This window comes from Acartia tonsa, chromosome 2 (assembly GCF_053477335.1).
Source record: "Acartia tonsa isolate MP-2025a chromosome 2, ASM5347733v1, whole genome shotgun sequence".
NCBI classification, from domain to species: domain Eukaryota; kingdom Metazoa; phylum Arthropoda; class Copepoda; order Calanoida; family Acartiidae; genus Acartia; species Acartia tonsa.
The window spans coordinates 38,227,859-38,246,166 of NC_137261.1; the positions used below are offsets into that span (position 1 = coordinate 38,227,859).

General features: G+C 31.1%; 1 protein-coding gene across 1 annotated transcript in view; it reads right to left on the reverse strand.

The window, feature by feature from the left end:
- The window catches only part of LOC145311752 (NBAS subunit of NRZ tethering complex-like), a 46,183-nt gene that overhangs the window by 870 nt on the left and 27,005 nt on the right, over positions 1–18,308 (reverse strand). The window contains exons 35-50 of the mRNA XM_080150728.1: positions 17,317–17,455; positions 16,814–17,113; positions 16,112–16,313; positions 15,799–15,951; positions 15,497–15,656; positions 14,946–15,347; positions 14,305–14,452; positions 13,546–13,664; positions 13,043–13,153; positions 12,502–12,611; positions 5,101–5,218; positions 4,641–4,755; positions 3,869–4,007; positions 3,274–3,524; positions 2,259–2,356; positions 116–209 (exon numbers count right to left, since the gene is read on the reverse strand). Coding sequence (XP_080006854.1) covers positions 116–209; positions 2,259–2,356; positions 3,274–3,524; positions 3,869–4,007; positions 4,641–4,755; positions 5,101–5,218; positions 12,502–12,611; positions 13,043–13,153; positions 13,546–13,664; positions 14,305–14,452; positions 14,946–15,347; positions 15,497–15,656; positions 15,799–15,951; positions 16,112–16,313; positions 16,814–17,113; positions 17,317–17,455 — 2,659 coding nt within the window. The remainder of the gene's footprint in view (positions 1–115; positions 210–2,258; positions 2,357–3,273; positions 3,525–3,868; positions 4,008–4,640; positions 4,756–5,100; positions 5,219–12,501; positions 12,612–13,042; positions 13,154–13,545; positions 13,665–14,304; positions 14,453–14,945; positions 15,348–15,496; positions 15,657–15,798; positions 15,952–16,111; positions 16,314–16,813; positions 17,114–17,316; positions 17,456–18,308) is intronic.

Here is an 18,308-nt window from a genome sequence, read left to right on the forward strand (position 1 = left end):
TAATCACCACATGCAAACACAGTTAGCTATAAGTTGTTGGACAACATTGCTCATGTAACTTTTCCGTATAATTAATAATCCAGATATGAAAATGAAACTGATTTGACTACAATACCTGTAGAGAGCAGGCCTGAGCCCTGTAACCCGCTTCTTTTAATTGTTCAACTAGTTTGTCTGCAATTTCTTCACTTATTGCCACTTCCATTACTCTAAAATATTACAAGTTACTAAATAAGCTAAAAAGCTAAACTTACTCAAAGGGAATCATTGTAGCTTTCGCATTATTCCGTAAAATTGTGAGCAAGCTTCCAGTCAAATGCGCTTATTTAGTCTAACTGTTATTTGGAGATGGGATCCCCAAATTTCAAAATTCTTTGAATGTACGAACACGACTTTTACAGAAATGCTTCGCATCTAGTCCACTTACCTATATTTACTATAAATTTTACACCATATAAAAGTCTGATCTAAATATTTGATTGACAAGCCATGGTAATTATCGTGCGTAACTCAGGCACAAGATACAATTACTCTGGCTAGCCCTAAGGCACTTTTTATATGTTTTTACGAATTTATTAGTCTATTCTTACCAATATAATACCTTATATGGGTAATGCTAGCCTAATCATGGTAAACTGTATGTGATTGAATATTGTTATATGCTTATTAAAACATTATGTCTATTGTTAAAGTAACCATGTAACCATCCTGTACTAGTATGTATGCCTACAACCATAGTTTCATTTACGTCACAAGTTTAACATACAAACACTTTATTAAACAGACAAGGGCTTAGATCCTTATAAATAGTTGTTGTTATAACTTGCACTTCTTAAAATATCTCAGTTATTCATTGACTCTCAAACCATCAAGTTCTTTTGGCTTAAAGGTAATGACTTAGCTGTTTTGGCATGCATTGTAGTTTAAATTTAGGTCCCTCAGTACTTAGCATGAATTGTGCTTAGGTCTTATGTTAGAGATCTAACACTTAGCACAATTCAATGCTTTGGACTTAGGGCATTTTCTGTCCTACACTACTTATGTTTATTATCACTTATCCTGTAAATATTTTCATACTTAACTTATTCACTTGTAATGTAAATACACTTTATAAAACCATCTTCCTTCTTAAGTGCTTAATATACTTATATGATATAGATCAAACACCATAACCAGCTATTTATTCTTAGTTTAAAGCAATATAATACTTCGCATGGGTATTTGTTGAGCTACCACGGGTTCAACCAAATTCATATTATACTTGTGGGAGTAAAAGGAAAAGCATTCTAAACTGACGAACCGACGATGAGAATGTCTATGTGTATTGCAGTAAAAGTAGGTTTTTAAGTAGTACTCATAGAAGAGCGATCTCCATACCATGATATTGGACAAGCGCCCCATTCGCACTACCATATTAATGTTGACCAAACGCATATTTAAAAACTGTTTGGCCTAATAAGCGCATTTGACTGGAATTCTAACTCGCAACTTTACGCAATTTTGCGAAAGCTACTATTCCCTTTTTAAAAGCGAAGCTTTTCTATAATAGGGTCGGTCCCTCCGTCCGTTAGTTAGCTCTTTTCGTTAATTTAAACAGGTTAGAATTGTCCTATCGATTTCAAACTTTGCATGCTGATTCCTATAACAGCAACTCTATAATCGTTACCAGAAAGTCAGTACGTCCATTTAAAACAAGCTGATTTTTTACTTTTTTAACAACAAATTTTTTAATGTTATAATTATCCTTTTCATCTGATATTTTTAATACTGATTCCTATTACATTTCTATAATCAAGTTCTAAAAACGTCAGTATGTGCATAAACAGTAACATGTATTTCATCAGTTTTGCAACATATTTACTTACAATTTTTTATATAAGTATGCATTGATATTCAGTTTATTCAGTTCTAACACTCTATAAGTGTTAATGTTCGTTTGTCCCTCCATTTCAGAGCTTAGCTTTTAAGGAGCTTTTGTCATCCTTGTTAATCTATAATACAGTGTAAAACAATATCTGTCCGTCTTATGTCTGGATAAAGCTGAACCGATTTAGTAGGTACTGCTCTACGGTGCTGTGAATAATGAAATATTATTAAAATTTCGCAGGAAGTAGAGGATATCGGTGTTTATTTAATATACAATCCCTCTTTCCCCACAAGTAAAGTTTACAACTAACGAAAGTCAGGATTTCACGAATTAGAATTAGGGGAATTTTGTTTCCACTACCATTAAATTCATTGAAAGTTATTACAATTACCTGGCGTATAGTCCTGTAGATGCAAATTCAGCTCCTAATCCAGCTTGAATCAAGGAGGCCAAAGTAGAATCTTCGAGGTTTTCCAGTTTGCATACAATCTTAACAGTTATACTTTTAAGAGTTTCTTTAGAAATAGGTAAAATTCACTTAGTATAATTCAGGGAAAAGGGAATGTGATTCTGACAAACAATTCTAAGTGAAAATATCCCCACAACCCCCTTCCATTATTCCCCCCCCCCTTATTACCCACTTCCCCCCAGCTACATAAAAAAACAAGTTTTACGCAAACTTAACGCCAACAACTTATTTAATTTTCTACCATTTGAAATGGAATTAATTGACTGAATAGCAACCCCTGGTATAATTACATAAAAAATGAAACTAATGATAAGTAATATCTTATATTTATAGCATCATTATATTTTTAACATTAAAATATCCACTATACTAGTACTTTCAGGGAGATAGACGATTTTAATGGCCTAAACATACTTGATAATATTTGTGTGATTCTATATTGTTATTCCCATTTTGCTTCTAAAAGCTAAGGCTGCATCCATTTGTTAGAAAAAGCGTTATGAATAGAATGGGATATAACGTACAAAAAATATTTCAATATTTCACTTTCATTGCAGCAAAAAAATTTATAAAGCTCTTTCTTTTAATTCTATCTATAATACAAAGTAGAACGATGTCTGTCCGTCTGTCTGTCCGTCTGAAGCTTAAGATCTCAGTAACCACTGAACCGATTGGGCTCTACTCTTCAGGGAATATACCTACTGGTCCTGTGATGGTTTTAAGCTATTTTCTTGGGGGGTGGGACACCCCCAACCCCCCCAAAAAAATGAAAATACCCCCCAAAAAAAAATTTTTTTTACTTTTTCTTTTTAAATCTAAAATACGAAAAATTAAGTTGATCAAACCTCTTGGGGCAAAGCCCCTAGAGGCTAGGGGCGAAGCCGCTAGTTGCAATATATTGCTGTAATTGTCATCAACAAAAGCAAATAAAGTTTACCTGTGAAATTTTTTTGTACTTATTTTCCAACTCCAGTTCGCAAACAAGCTTCACAAAAATTTCTTCATCAATTTGTTTACATTTACCAAAAACTCGTTCGACGTCATCTGGATCCAAATTATCGGATAATTTGTAGATGAATTGGACAAAATCATCCTTGTTTTTCTTTAGTTGTAGACCATAGTCGACAAGGTGGTTCAAACATATCTTTTGAAGAGAAGGGTTGCTTGACAGAAACTCAATTGCAAATTCTAAAATAAATAAAAGTTCCAAGAGTGGGTACAGTTTAATTATGTTTAGTTTACAGTAAAATACCGAGGAAAACATTACTTAACAGAAGAAAAATTCATCAATAATTGGAATTTTGAACATTTAGCATCTAATTTTCCCTGTTGAAATAGTTTGATAATAGTTTCCAAATGAAATAAAAACTAAGCAGAAACTGTACCTTGTTCAAGAGAAGAGAGTAGATAGTTGACATTATTTAAGTATTAGACTAATGGACGGAACATTACATACATTAATACTTTAGTTATAGAGTAGATGTACTACTAAAAATAGAGCATACAATTACAAACTTCCACTAATAGCTAACCTGAAAGCTTTTCAAGACAAGCAAGATCTTTGACATCCTGGCAAATCCTTTGGATAAGATCAGCCTTTGCTTGTTCATTTACCAGATCCTGGTCGGTTATCCTGATGCCAGGTACAAGATCTTGTAACCGGGCCTCAACCTAAATTTGAAATCCATATCTTGTCTGAAGAAAATTCAATTGTTGGAACAGAGGAAAAAAAATTTAATAATTCAAAAATCTAATTAAAAGCTACCAAAGACATAATTTCTTACAAATTATCTAAATGTAGATATTTGCTAATACTTCAAAAGGTACACAGAGAGGGGTAGGTTTCTGGTAAAATCCGTAAAGGTTATGTGTTATAAGTAAAAAACAGTAATAGAACGATAAAAATTTATGTTAACTTAAAAAAAAAATTGTCCATAGTTCTTTTCAATAAGAAATACACATATTTAGTGAATATTATCGTTCTTCTACTATTTTTACGCCTTAAAACACACACCTTTACGGATTCTACTAGAAACCTACCCCTCTCTTTACTTATTTACTGCTTTTTACAAACTGGTTAGATTTTTAAAAACGTACTCTACTTACCTTACAATTAGTGCAATATGTAAAATACAAAGAATAAATACTTTTAAAACAATTTTATCTATATTGCAATGCAATAAAAAATTCGTAAACCTTTCCCCAAATCTTTTAGTAGGTACATGAGAGCTTGTCTAATAATCTTATATCTACTCTAAATATCCTACATTTATTAAATCCAAATAATATAAAAATAAATGTTACCTCATACATCTCAGCTAAAAATGAGCTATCAAACATTTCCTCCTCTCTTTGCTCTCCTTCATTTTCTTCTGATTCTATAACACTGGTTCTCTTTACTAGCTGTACAAACATAAGCCTGAAAAAATGAAATAAGTTAAGCAGGTATCTTAAAAGATAAGACAAAACACGATAAACATAGCTAATGATGATATACAAAATATCCCCTTCTATAGGTTAAAATTATTGGTTGAAAAGTTCAACACTACTAGATTGGAACCAACCATTAAAAATTTTTAAAAGGACCCAAAGTTTTCAGACCAACAAATAAGATAAGTATTGTGGTTATACAATTTTGGGTACAAGTATAATTTTCCAATGTCCCCTCACCCCTTGAGTTTGATCATCAGTTTGCTAATTAAATTTTGTAATAAAGCCTTCAATCCCTAGGCTTTTTTATGTTGAATCATAATTTATGGTTTACCTGTGTGCAACTGACAACTTCTCAAGAGTACACAATGGCATCAGCTGATTTCTTGTGTTTGCTGTTGTAAATTCTAATTCTTCGATCAAATACTGAATGCAGTCCGCCATCTTGTTGTCTTAAAAAATATTTTTAGATTTTCAAAATTTAAGAAGTGTTTTGTGTTAAAAATCTACAGCATGACCCTCAAAAAAGTATTTTTAAGCATCTGCAGCCCTTATTTCTCAATGAATTATAAAAAAATGCATATGTCCTTGTTCTCCATAGTATTCCACATAAGTAGATATAAAAATATTTTTTTACCTCCATTAACACCGGAGATTTTTAGAGCTAAAGTTTTGAAAAAGTGACTGAGGAAAAAGTAACTTTTAACATGAAACGACTTTTTTAGCAAAATTAAGGTAGAAATCCTTTTATTTTTGTTACTAGCAGAAACTTTATACAAAAATGAAATAAAAAATTTAGTTTTTGAGTAAAAAGCATTTTTTTACACATATTTTTTGAGTCTTTTTAGTTTAATGATATTTTGAAAAACTTACTTATTAGGCAAAATTTTTTAAGATTAAAAAACCAAATAAATCTTTATGAATATAGCAGGAAAATTGTTTTTGTTTCACAATCCTAACTTTAATAACAAAAAAGTTATGAAGAAAATAAAATTAAAACATAATGATTTTTTTGTCTAAAATCCTTTTCTCAAATAAGGGTTAATAAATAACCTAAAATTTGCAAATTATCAATTCATTCAGTAGTATTTTTTGCCATTAAAAATTTATATTTTTTGGTGGAATAAAAAAGAAATAATTAGTTAACTTGTTTTTCTTTGTGTCTCATTATTCAGTTGCCAGAAAAACATAATATAACCATCCAAAAAATAAGAGAAACAAAAAAAATTCTTTTTCTCAGTCACTTTTTCAAAACTTTAGCTCTAAAAATCTCCGGTGTTAATGGAGGTAAAAAAAATATTTTTATATCTACTTATGTGGAATACTATGGAGAACAAGGACATATGCATTTTTTTTTAATTCATTGAGAAATAAGGGCTGCAGATGCTTAAAAATACTTTTTTGAGGGTCATGCTGTATTTTAGTAAAAAGGTCATTAATAAAAAAGATAAAAAGTAGGAACAAAAAAATCAAATGTAAACAAAATGTTTAAAACATTAACGAAACTTGGATGGTTAGTATACAGCAAAAAAAACCAGTAGTTTTTGCCTTAAATTGAATACTTTTAGCTGTTCTTTCATCCACAAAACATAAAAGGCAAGGACAAAGGAAGTTCTTTCTGGTCAACAATTCTAGGAAAATCACGAAACCTACTCTGGAAACCTTCTAGGGTAAAGAGCTAAAAAGTGGGTGCAACATACTTGTATTTTGTAGTATTGTTCAATTCAGAAAGTATAAATCATAAGCTATCACCAAACCTCAACCGTTTGTTTACAGAATCAAAACAAAGGCTTCTTACTAAACAATTTAGAATTAGGGAGATTTAAAAAATATTTTATAATAATTCCTGAAATTAAAATCTTTACATTTTTTTCTTATTTATGATATTTGTAACTGTTTACAAACAAAAACAAAATATTTTAACAAATTTTTAATCAAAAGCACTTTGATTAACCCCTCAAGGCAGGTTAAAGCAAAAGTTTCAAAATGATTTAATAACTAAAAAATTAGAAAATAATCTAACTTATGCCTAAAGCTTAAAATTAAATTCTGAGATATAGACAGACTTTCATAAGTTAATGATAGAGTAGACTTAATATTCAATTCAAAATACAAACAGTTTTTCAAGTATTTATTATATTGAATTAAATGCAGTTTTTGAGTAAATAAGATTAGATATATATACTTTATTTAGAAATGGTTAAATATATTAATAATTCAAAACTACTGATTATTTAAGCTGGAAAGTTCTGAAGTAGCAGGATGTCTGTCTGTATATCAGGACACCAAGCAACAGGATGACTGTCTGTTTAATTAATACAATGTATTAATTAACTATGCACTTTGAAGGGGTAGAATATCTGCCTATGCAAACTAGCTAAAGTAATAGGATGTCTGTAAATAGCTGAATTGGTCTTAATAAGACTCGAACCCAAACCAGATAATGTTCTGTGTTAGGACTCTCAATATCAACTGTCTTTAATACATTTTCTCTTTATTCTTTCTGAGAGCAATTGAAGAGTAATTGAGAGTAACAACTAAAACATGTCTGCAAACTTAAATATATGACATCACAACTTAAATATATGACAATTCATTGTTCATTACTTATTAAACAAGGATGACACCATCTATGAGAACAAAGCTCTAAAACGGGAGGAAAAATGGACATTAACACTTGTAGAATGTCAGAACTGAATAATCAGAATATAAATGTATAAGAGTCTAAGCAAAATTGTAAGTTAAAACTGCTTGATACAGGATAATGCTTATGGACATACTCACATTTCTAGGACATGATTATAGAGTTGCTTCACTTATAATAATGTACTTTGTTGTCACAGAATTCACATAAAAATTTGTCCATGTTTAAAATGGAAATACGGACATTCTGGTAACGATTATGGAAGTGCTCCGCTTTCTAAATCATACCTACTACAGGAATCACCTGCAAAGTTTTAAAATGATTGGACAATTCTAACATGCCTATGGACTGACCAATCCTAATTAGAAAAGCTTTTCTTTGAAAAAAAAATACCCCTAAAATATAAAATACTAAATTCAATTTGAAGATCGACTTAATCTAAAATAAGCATAAAAAAGCATATATTGGGGCTTTACGACAAAGTTGCCTATCAAGCACTGTTCCCCTCCTTTTTAATTTTTTTTGTTACCTTTGCTATACCAAAAGGAGTAGTTCCCCTTTGATCGTTTTCAATTTGTTTTACATTAATGGTAGGGAAATGGTGGGGCTCTGTGCTCTACAAGGCACTTTGGGGGAAATTACCCATATTTTAAATGATTAAAAAAGTTTGTAAGTTGTAATATTCAGAGAAGATTAGTAGTTTTTAGGTTTAATTATTGCAGTACTTAATAAATCATGATTTCAGGGAAGCTTTTTTATTTTACTTTCCTAATTCGCCACTTTCCTCCAACGTGTTTAGCCATTAGATACAAGAAGTTGCCAAGAAAGTCAAAATTAAACTACAACAAATATCCAGACTGGCCAGCCAATTTTGAAAATAAAAAACGTACATAACGTACACAAAAAAATACGTTACGTACATAAAAAAAGTAAAAAAACGTACAAAAACGTACATTCCTAATAAAAATAAGTTAAATAATTTCCTAGTTACCTATTATCAATACATTTAAGTCTACTAGCAGCTACCTGTAAAGGAGAACCATAGCGAACTGACAGACACAAGATATCCTTTTACTCTATTCAAAAGAACTAGCGTCTATGCTCCTAAAGGCCTCTAGGGGCACTTGAGGAGGGGAGAGTTGAATTCAATAAAAAAAAACATGGATGACAACATACATAAGTAGCGAAGCTCAAAAGTTATTTGTAAACATCTGGAAAAAAATTAACTTAAAATCGCAATTAAAATTAATTTTTGGGGGTAGGAGGTAGTTTTTTTTCTAAAGTCAATTTCTCTTGGGAGGGTGGATGGTGATACTCTTCCCCAAAATTGTTATAAAACTTCCAAAAACCTATGAGAAGCTATCCTGTTAAGGAGAACCATATCGGTTCCGTGTTTAGCGAGATTCTTTGGTTCAAACAAACAGACATTCTGTTATTATGTACAAAGTATATCCTATTATAAGGACCAGCGACTACGCCCTTAGAGGCCTCTAGAGGAACTTGATTAGGGGGGGGGGGGTGGAATTCAAAAACCCATTTTTTTATTTAAAAATAAAAAGTAAAAAACATGGATGACAACATCCTTAAGTAGCGAAGCTCAAAAGTTATGGATGGAAATCTGGGAACTATATAAACTATAGAGTAGTGTCGTAAAAAATAAGCATTTAACTTATTTAAATAAATCACAAAACCTTTTAAAAATATATAATAAAGTGAAAATCTAGGAATAAATTCAGCCCCCCAACCAATAAGCAAATCTCAATGAAATTTAGTGGAAGTATTAAGAATGAAAACTAATACAATCCCTGAAAATTACAACCGTCTATCAGGAATATGAGTTGTGAAAATCACAAAAACCTATACATCTAGGCATCGATCTAGCACTGCAACAAATAGACAAACCTTAAAGAAACTTTTTGAAAATATGTAGAATGTGAATTTATTTATTCCCTGAAAATTTCAGCCGTCTATCTTGAATAGAAGTCGAGAAAACCATGAAAAAAAGAAAATCTAGGAATAGATCTAGCACCCAACCAAAAGGCAAATCTCAATGAAAATATGTAGAATGGGGTATTCCTGTCCAGTTTTTTGTTTAGGAATGAATATTTCTTACCCGAGGGAATAAATGATGGACCGATAGGTCATCATTTATTCACGAGGGTGAGAAATATTCATTCCTAAACAAAAAACTGGACAGGAATATCATTCTCATTTAAACAAAAAAACTCATTTTTATGCTAGTAAAATGTGGTTTAATTTTGGTTGTTAAATTTCATTTATTTCCCTGGTATAATTTTTCTTTCTTTTAGTAATTAATAAAAATTCTAAAATCTTCCAAAAAAAATTAAAAATCTTCTAAAATCATACCAGGGATATAAATGAGATACCAGGGAAATAAATAAATATTTACATCCACTATTTAAGGGGTCGTTTATATGGGAATGGGGTATTCCTGTCCAGTTTTTTGTTTAGGAATGAATATTTCTTACCCGAGGGAATAAATGATGGACCGATAGGTCATCATTTATTCACGAGGGTAAGAAATATTCATTCCTAAACAAAAAACTGGACAGGAATATCATTCTCATTTAAACAAAAAACTCATTTTTTTATGCTAAAATGTGGTTTAATTTTGGTTTTTAATTTTCATTTATTTCCCGGCTATTAAAAAAAATATTATAAATTCTTTCTTTTAATAATTAATAAAAATTATAAAATCTTCCAAAAAAATTAAAAATCTTCTAAAATCATACCAGGGATATAAATGAGATACCAGGGAAATAAATGAATATTTACATCCACTATTTAAGGGGTTGTTTATATGGGAATGTGAATTTATTCAATCAAAAAACAGGAGCCGAGAAAATCACGTTTCTCCGATAGCATAACGGACTGACAAAGTGATTATAGAGTAGCTTCGCTAATAATTTTTTTAGTGAGGGAAGGGGGAGTAGACCACCCCCATTTCTGATTTCAATTTTAAAAAGAAAGAAAAAATAGGGGAAGGGTTGTAATTTTTTTCTAAGAGTAGTTTCTCTTGGGAGGGTGGTTGTACCCTCTCCCAGGACCTATGAGAAGCTACCCTGTAAAAGAGAACCATATCGGTTTAGCGGTTAGCGAGAACCTTCTGTACAAATAAACTGACGGAGAGACATACATCCTGTTATTACGTACTAAGTATATTCTATTAAATAAAGTAGTAAGTTTTTTGTCTGATGCTAATAGCCTACAACCTCACAAAGATCATGTCGGTTCAGCAGTTAGCGAGATTCTTTGTTACAGAAAAAAAAGAATTTATAGGATAAACATATAATAGGATATAGGGTTATTTTGTCTATTGCTAAAGATCTCAGAAAATACTAGTCTTTAATACAAAGTAAATCAATGCCTGTCTGTCTAAAGCTTAAGATCTTGGTAACCGCTGAACAGATTGGGTTCTAATCTTCAGGGAATATATCTACTAGTCCTGTGGTAGTTTTAGGCTATTTTCTTAGAGTGTGGGAAACCCACCCCCCCCCCCAAAAAAAAATCAACCACCCCTCAATTTATTTTTGTAAACTAATGCAAATCAGCGGGGTGGGGGAACCCCCACCGCACCCTGGGGCGAAGCCTAAATGAAAAAAATAATCACAATATTTTTTTATATTTTTTTTTGACAAATTTCCAACAAACGATTCTATAAAAGAGGGATACAAAGCCTCTAATCCTAGTAGAAAGTAAAAAGCTTTAAGTGTCCCTCCCCCCAAAGAAAATAGCAAAAACCATCACAGGACTATTAGGTATATTCCATGAAGAGTAGAGCACAATAGGTTCAGTGGTTACTGAGATATTAAGCTTCTGATATACAGACGGACAAGCAGACGGACAGACATCATTCTACTTTGCATTATAGATAATATACTATTTTTGTAATACTTTTTGTACAAATACAAATAAATATACAAATACTTTTATACTTATATTTGATTCTTATTCTTTAAAAACTGAAGATACCAAAAAATAAGACTTCTTAATCCTACACTGTGCACCATATGATATCTCGGAAAATTTACCCCAAGTATATAAAGAATTTGAAAAAAATTATCGTAAAATCTATTAAAGGGGTAGTAGCATGAAATTCATTTAAACTTGAATTTAGTCAACTGCATATCTCTTTCTGTTCAATAGTTTAAACTATATCTATAGGACATATATTTCAAATCCATAAATTTAAACTGTAAGTTCTAATAACATATATGCATAATTTACATACATATTTTTGTTCTATGAAAATTGAAGATATTATTGAATTTATTTAAATAATACACCTATTGTTTTTGCAAAAATTTTCGTACAAAACATACAAATTACTTTTCTGCTAATATTTGATTCTTATTATTTTTAAAAAAAACGTAAAACGTACAAAAATACAAATTTCAAAATACGTTACGTACACATATCAAAATAACGTCCAGAACGTACACAGATTCGATGCGTAACGTACAAAACGTACAAAACGTACACTCTGGCCAGTCTGAATATCATAAAATGTATGATTGTGAAAATACATAGCTATGTAGTTCAGAATTTTATTGCTAGGTGTCGTAAAAACCTTTTTTGAATTTAAATTTGTATATGAGATAAATATTTAAACAATCTTAAATATTTTTCAAAGTATTACAGCTATCCACTCTTTAGGATTTTTAATAAATTTATTCACTATTTAACATATAATTTACGAGTAGTTTATGTTTTAGATAAAATACCTAAGAGTTGTAAAAAAAGTTTAAGTCTGCTCATACATCTTTAAACTGAATGTGCAGACAAACTCTGACAATCCTTATAGCATGGCTTTTAGTAAATAGAGCAAAAAGTATTAAATTAATGCTTGAGTTTCTTATCAAATTCTGCGAAAAGTTGCTTTATCTCATCATCAAGTTTAAACTGGAAATCTAAGAAATCAGCTCTAAAGCATTGTTTGCCAGAATAGCCTTCCCTTGTCCCTGCATAAAAGGTTACAAACTATAAGGCTGTTTTTAGGCTTTTAGAACATTACAGCCTTTCTAATATTCTAGCTAAAATACTAGAAAGACTAAAAAATACACAATGTACCTGGTTTTATTTCTTCTGAGTTGAGTAATGATTCCGTGCAATGGTTAAAAATTTGTTCAAATGCTTCGTCGATTTTACTTTCATCTTGTTTCCATATCACAATCAATTTCCTAAATGTAAAGACTTTGAATCTAAAATTATAAGCTATTGAGAGAAGATTTTTTCTACTATTATTTCTTTTCATTTGCAAAATTATTGATTATATTAAAATCCTTGCTTTATATCTTAAGACTGATAAAATTACCTAAGAAGTGTTTAAAAAAACAGGAATAAATTCGAAGTGTTTAAAAAACATAGATTAAATGTAAGTATTTAAAAATCGAAATGGGGGAAAGTTGACCAATTTTGCAAACTTGCATACCATCTTTTTTATAACAATAAAATGTTCCGACTAAAAGAATGTTACCAATTTTATCAACAACCTTCATAGACTTTAATTCACATTAAAGGCCTTGCTCTAGTTAACGAACTATTGTCAATTAAGTACATAAATTTGCAACCAAATATGTCTTAATGTTAGAGCCTTATTATAAAATAGTACCTGACAACATCCGCTCTCGTGTGTTGGCCAAGTATATCCACAAACAGGTCGAGTATCTCATCCTGTTGGCCTCCAGTTTGTTCCAACTTGTTGATCAATAAATTACAAGAACTAGACAAGAAGCTTAATTGGCCTGGGTTACTTTTGCTACCTTAGAATACATTCATTTTCAGTTGAACGGGTATAAAGATATTCTAAAACTAAAAAATTGTCTACAAAATTATAAGGTGGTTTCACTCTTATTGCATTAGAACAAGCGACGATATGTTAGATTAGGTTAAGTTAAGGCTAGAAATTTCCATTAGAGATAGGAACCCGAAGAATTACAGCCCATCGCTAGAAATGTGTTTCTTTCTTTGAAATTTTTTAAAAAGGAGGTTGGGTTTCAGTGGTCAAGAAATAAATTTAGGTGAAATCACAAATAATACTTTTCTTAAAGATACAAATCTTTAAATATAGCGATTCGTAAAGTTAGTAATATTCAACAACTCATTTAAGCTTTCCTTGGAAAATCTTGCAGTATTGTGCTGGTTAGCTGACTATGGAAAGAATCAATATGAGATTTCAACTGCTGGAACCAAGACAACATTTCCTGCCAGTCTCCATCTGATTTTATAGCAATCTAAAAATTTGATAATATATCTTTGGAAACAAGGTAATGTGTTACCAACAGACAGTCCTAATATTTCCTTAAGCATTTGAAGTAGCTCCACTATAAAAATATGTACTTTTTATCAAATAAGATTAGCAGATAAATAAGCTGATTATAAAACCTGGAATGTTTCAGGGAGAAAGGTGCCAATGGCAAAGATAAGTTTATGAGGCGTTGTTCTACCCCTGTAAAAGGACATGTTCATAACTTTATAACATTTTATAGAATTAGGTATAAATCTACCAAAATACACTGAAACTAACATAATAAACTTAAAATAGACCCATCTAAATTACGACATATTTTAATATATCATTACAGTGTGGCTTCGAAACCGATTACTATCCGCTAGAACCGGTTCTCATCAATAATGAAAAATCATGTATAGCATCATATAGCAGACAATTTTCAATGAATATTACAATATTTTTTATTCTTATAATTTTTCATTTTAATATCCACGGATTACTGTCTATAAAACGATGCGATAAATAACTATTAAAGTATTTGGATGCATATTTGACAGTGTAAAATTTAAGACAGATGAGGAAAATATTTCAAAATATACTCTAACTCAACTCTATTAACCTAATCTTTGATGAATTCTCACCTTGATCTCGACGACAGTGATTAATTTCTTTAAAACTCTAACTCTAGCATTTCTAGAAATATTGTCGATACTATTCTCACTGAGGATTGCGCCTGTTGTAAACTGTTTCAGACTGGCTGTGTCTAACTTTTCCAACAGATTTTGACATCTAAATAAATATTTGACATTAGTAAAACAAGGATAATTATGTCAATATGAAGAGTAGTGCAGCAACAATAAACTAACTAACTATATTTTCAACACAATTCTTGGGCAAAGCTATGTAGAAAACTATAATTTAATTTTTAACTTACATATATAATAGTAATATCATATGAGAGATCTTTAAAAATATATAACTCAAATAGTAGATCAGCCAGAACATTAAGAAATCTTTTGTGTAGTTATGGAGAAATGTACAATAATATAGATTTTAGGTCTACTCGCTGACTGGAGAACGGACGTACGCGCCGACACCCTTTAGGCACAGAATTACGAAAGTTTTAAAGTACATACAGTGGTAAATACTGAAATACTGCTTCTAATCTGAATTTACCCCAGGCCCTTTTCACATTACTTGGTAATTTCAAGTTTTGTGAGATCCAAATTCAAAAACTTGCAGTTTGTATTACCAAAAGAATATTTTTAAAGAAAACTCATACTTAGCACACGCATCAGCCCAGTTTCCTTTCTCCTGGCCCCGCCTGTTGAACTCCATATTTGCCAGATACAGGTACGCATCCGCTGGCATCAACCTTCCCACCTCCAAGTCAGGTATGAGGGCCAGTGCCTTGGCCACTGGTTCTATATTTTCTACAGTAATTGACTTCAAAACATTCCTATCGCCTCGCAACAAGCTAAAGTAATCAATTTTAACACCATTGTCAATTAGATTAGCAATAACTGCTGAATGATCACCATATACTTGATCACTTGTTATTTCACGCATTGTATTGTAATAAAATTGTAGTTTTTCTAGGTTAGACCCGTCCAGCAGCGGGTAGATCTTCTGGCTGCTCCATTCTTTCCATCTTTCTCCATCTTGTTGTAGAACTGTAACTAAATCCTGCAAGCAATATGTTTAAACTTTGTTGACCAATAATGAACTAAAAGGCTAGTGAAAATAGAATGCTAATGGGCTCAAAAAAGTATATAGAATATACAAAAGTTGTAAAAAAAGACTGATTTTTCAACTTAAACATAATTTCAACTTTCCTGTTTTTGTATGATATCCTTGATAGCCTGAGCATCCTCTGTCTCTACTAGGACAGCCTCCATGTGGGTAGCGGTCACAATCCAGGGGTCAACATTATACCTGGAGGCCAAGCGACAAGTAAAGTCCCAGTTGGCCGTTTCAAGCGATCTGGCAAGTCCTTTAAATAAAATTAAAAATGGTAGGAAAGCTAAAATTACTATGTATTTCTTCCAAAGAATCTTAAATATTGTGACAAAAACATTAAAAATAAACACTATAGGTAATATTCAAATTTGTGTAAAGAAATCTGGTCTGGTTACCTAGAATAGTATCCTCCTTGTACTGTTGGTCCTTAGAAAATCTAGATACATCAATATCTCCAGCAAGACTGCTGAGTACCCCAGCCTGACTGTGATCAGCAGCTATCTCAAGGAATTTATTCAGCGTCTTGTAGAGTTCTGTCTTCTTACCATCTAAATATTTTTATTTTTAGATTACATGGGAAACAGGGATTAATCAATGAAAAACTCAATTAAAAAATATATGTTATACTTTTTTTTTTAAAGTTGTTTTGCAAAATATAATTCCGTTGGATTTTTAAACCTTAGAGAATAATATTAACATGAATCTAACCTTTTAAAACAGCAGTAAGAAGAATTTTAGGCGTCACCATTTCAAACAAATTTCCATTCTCATTTGTCTTTTCAATTTCACCATAGATTAAGATAGAGAGATAAACCAAGACAATATTGATCACAGGTTTACTCTGAGGAAGAGAGAGAAGAAAATCTTCTAATTTATCTTCGGGCAAGAATGACAACATGGCTCCAAGACCCTAAAATAACAAGAAGGATTATGTACACAAGTACCGGAGCAACAAGATGAAATTTTGCACAGTTAAAGAAATTCAAGTTTTCTGAAATAATAGGTATATGTTAAGAATACAGGAATAGGACAAAAGACGATAATAAAATATTTTCTCGTATTCATTCGAATCCGGTGGATAAGAACCGTTCTTATCCATACGAAAAAACTATATCTAGCATCGTATTATATCCAGCTTTCTACGAATATAAAATGTATTCGGCACCTCGGCTAGAAAACTGGTTTTAATCTTAAAATTGTACATTCTATATCCGCGGAAAGCTGTTTATAACACGATGCGAGAAATAACTATTCCTTACCAATTATAATAGACAAAATTATCCCTTTTGTGATTCAATTTAATGGTGACAAAGTTTAATCATTATTACTTGCCCAGATACTAAATATAAGAGCTAACTTTAGGAAAACATTTAGATTGTATAGCCAGGTGTAGTATTATAAAAAGTATACCTGATAAAAATCTTGGTTTGCCAGAGAAGAAATAACTTCATGAAGAACTTCTTCAGGAATACCTCCTTCAATTTTATCATCACAATTTTCAACTTCATTATCATTAGTGTCGTTTGTGCCATTTTCTTTCATTTCCATAGTTTCTTTCTTGATTTCATTTAAATCAAGTTTATTGTTGATTAAATGTTGAAGTACATGTGAGATGACGTGTGAGCGAAGACTTTTTTGCGCTGCTCTGATCAGGTCTAGTTCTTGTTGTGGACCAGAGAATCTTTTGTAGGTTATGTCGATTCTGTTATCCTGTAAAAAAAATTTCTTGTCCGAATATTTCTTACATTAGGCATAAATATATGAAGTAGTCTAAAATTCATCTGTTTTTTTTTATTATTAATTAGGCTAACTGTAAGGTTTTTCTAATAAGACATGCTATTGTTTAACAAAATTGTCTCAAATAAGTTTTAGAGAAAAATGATCCTGTTTCAAAAAAAAATTGAAAGATAAACCTCAATGTCGTCTTGCTCAGAGAAGAGTGTGGCATAAAACGCGGGAAGAAGAATTTTGTCCAACTTCTTGGTGGCATCATCTTCGCAAAAGCTGTTATGAGATTCCTTCAGTGCGATCTGATGCAGCCAAGACGAAGTTCTAATATAAATATTCAAAATTATAAAGCTTAAAACTTACATTGCAATAAACATCAACATACTTACCAGAAGAAGAAAACCCAACATGGATAAAAGTGTACAAAAGAGGACTATCAACGAACATGAGCAAGTGATTTTAAGCACCTTCCAACATTGATCTATAGTATTTTTTTAGTGAATATACTAGGTTTATGTTAAATCTTGGGTTTATCGACTAATAAATTATTATTCACCATGGTTTTATATGAAAAAAACTTTAAAATGTAAAGCATTTTTAGGTACAATATCATCAACTGCAATGTTGAGTTCAAAGGACAAAATAAAATAAAAGCATCAAATGCTGTAAATTGCAAAAGTACATCAATTAAACTGCAGGGGTGTATATTCTGCACAAGATTTTTTTTTTCCCCTGCTACAAGTTTTTTTATTTTTCTTCCCCCCCCCCCCCCTAGTTTTTTCTCGTCAAGTAGGGGGAAAATGGAAAAATATTTAAAGAACTCTATATTTTCTTTATTTTATCCCTCCTACCACACATTTTTTAAAGTTTTTTCACCAAGGAGGGGGGGGATTGGAAAAAATGTTTTCAGTTTTCCTAATTTTTATATTTTTTCCCTCCAACCACTTATTTTTTTATTTCCCCCCCCCCCCCCTTCTGAGCAGGGGATCCCATGTAGAATATACACCCCTGTTAAACTGTTTAAAATATTACAAGCTACCAACCCTTTTCTAAACATACATTTTTAATCAAAATGATATACTTTTGTTTCAAAGCTTTTAAACAACACAGTTTGTACTTATCAAAACATTTGATGAATTTGCACGAAACTATGCTTAACATTTCAAAGTTTTTTTCA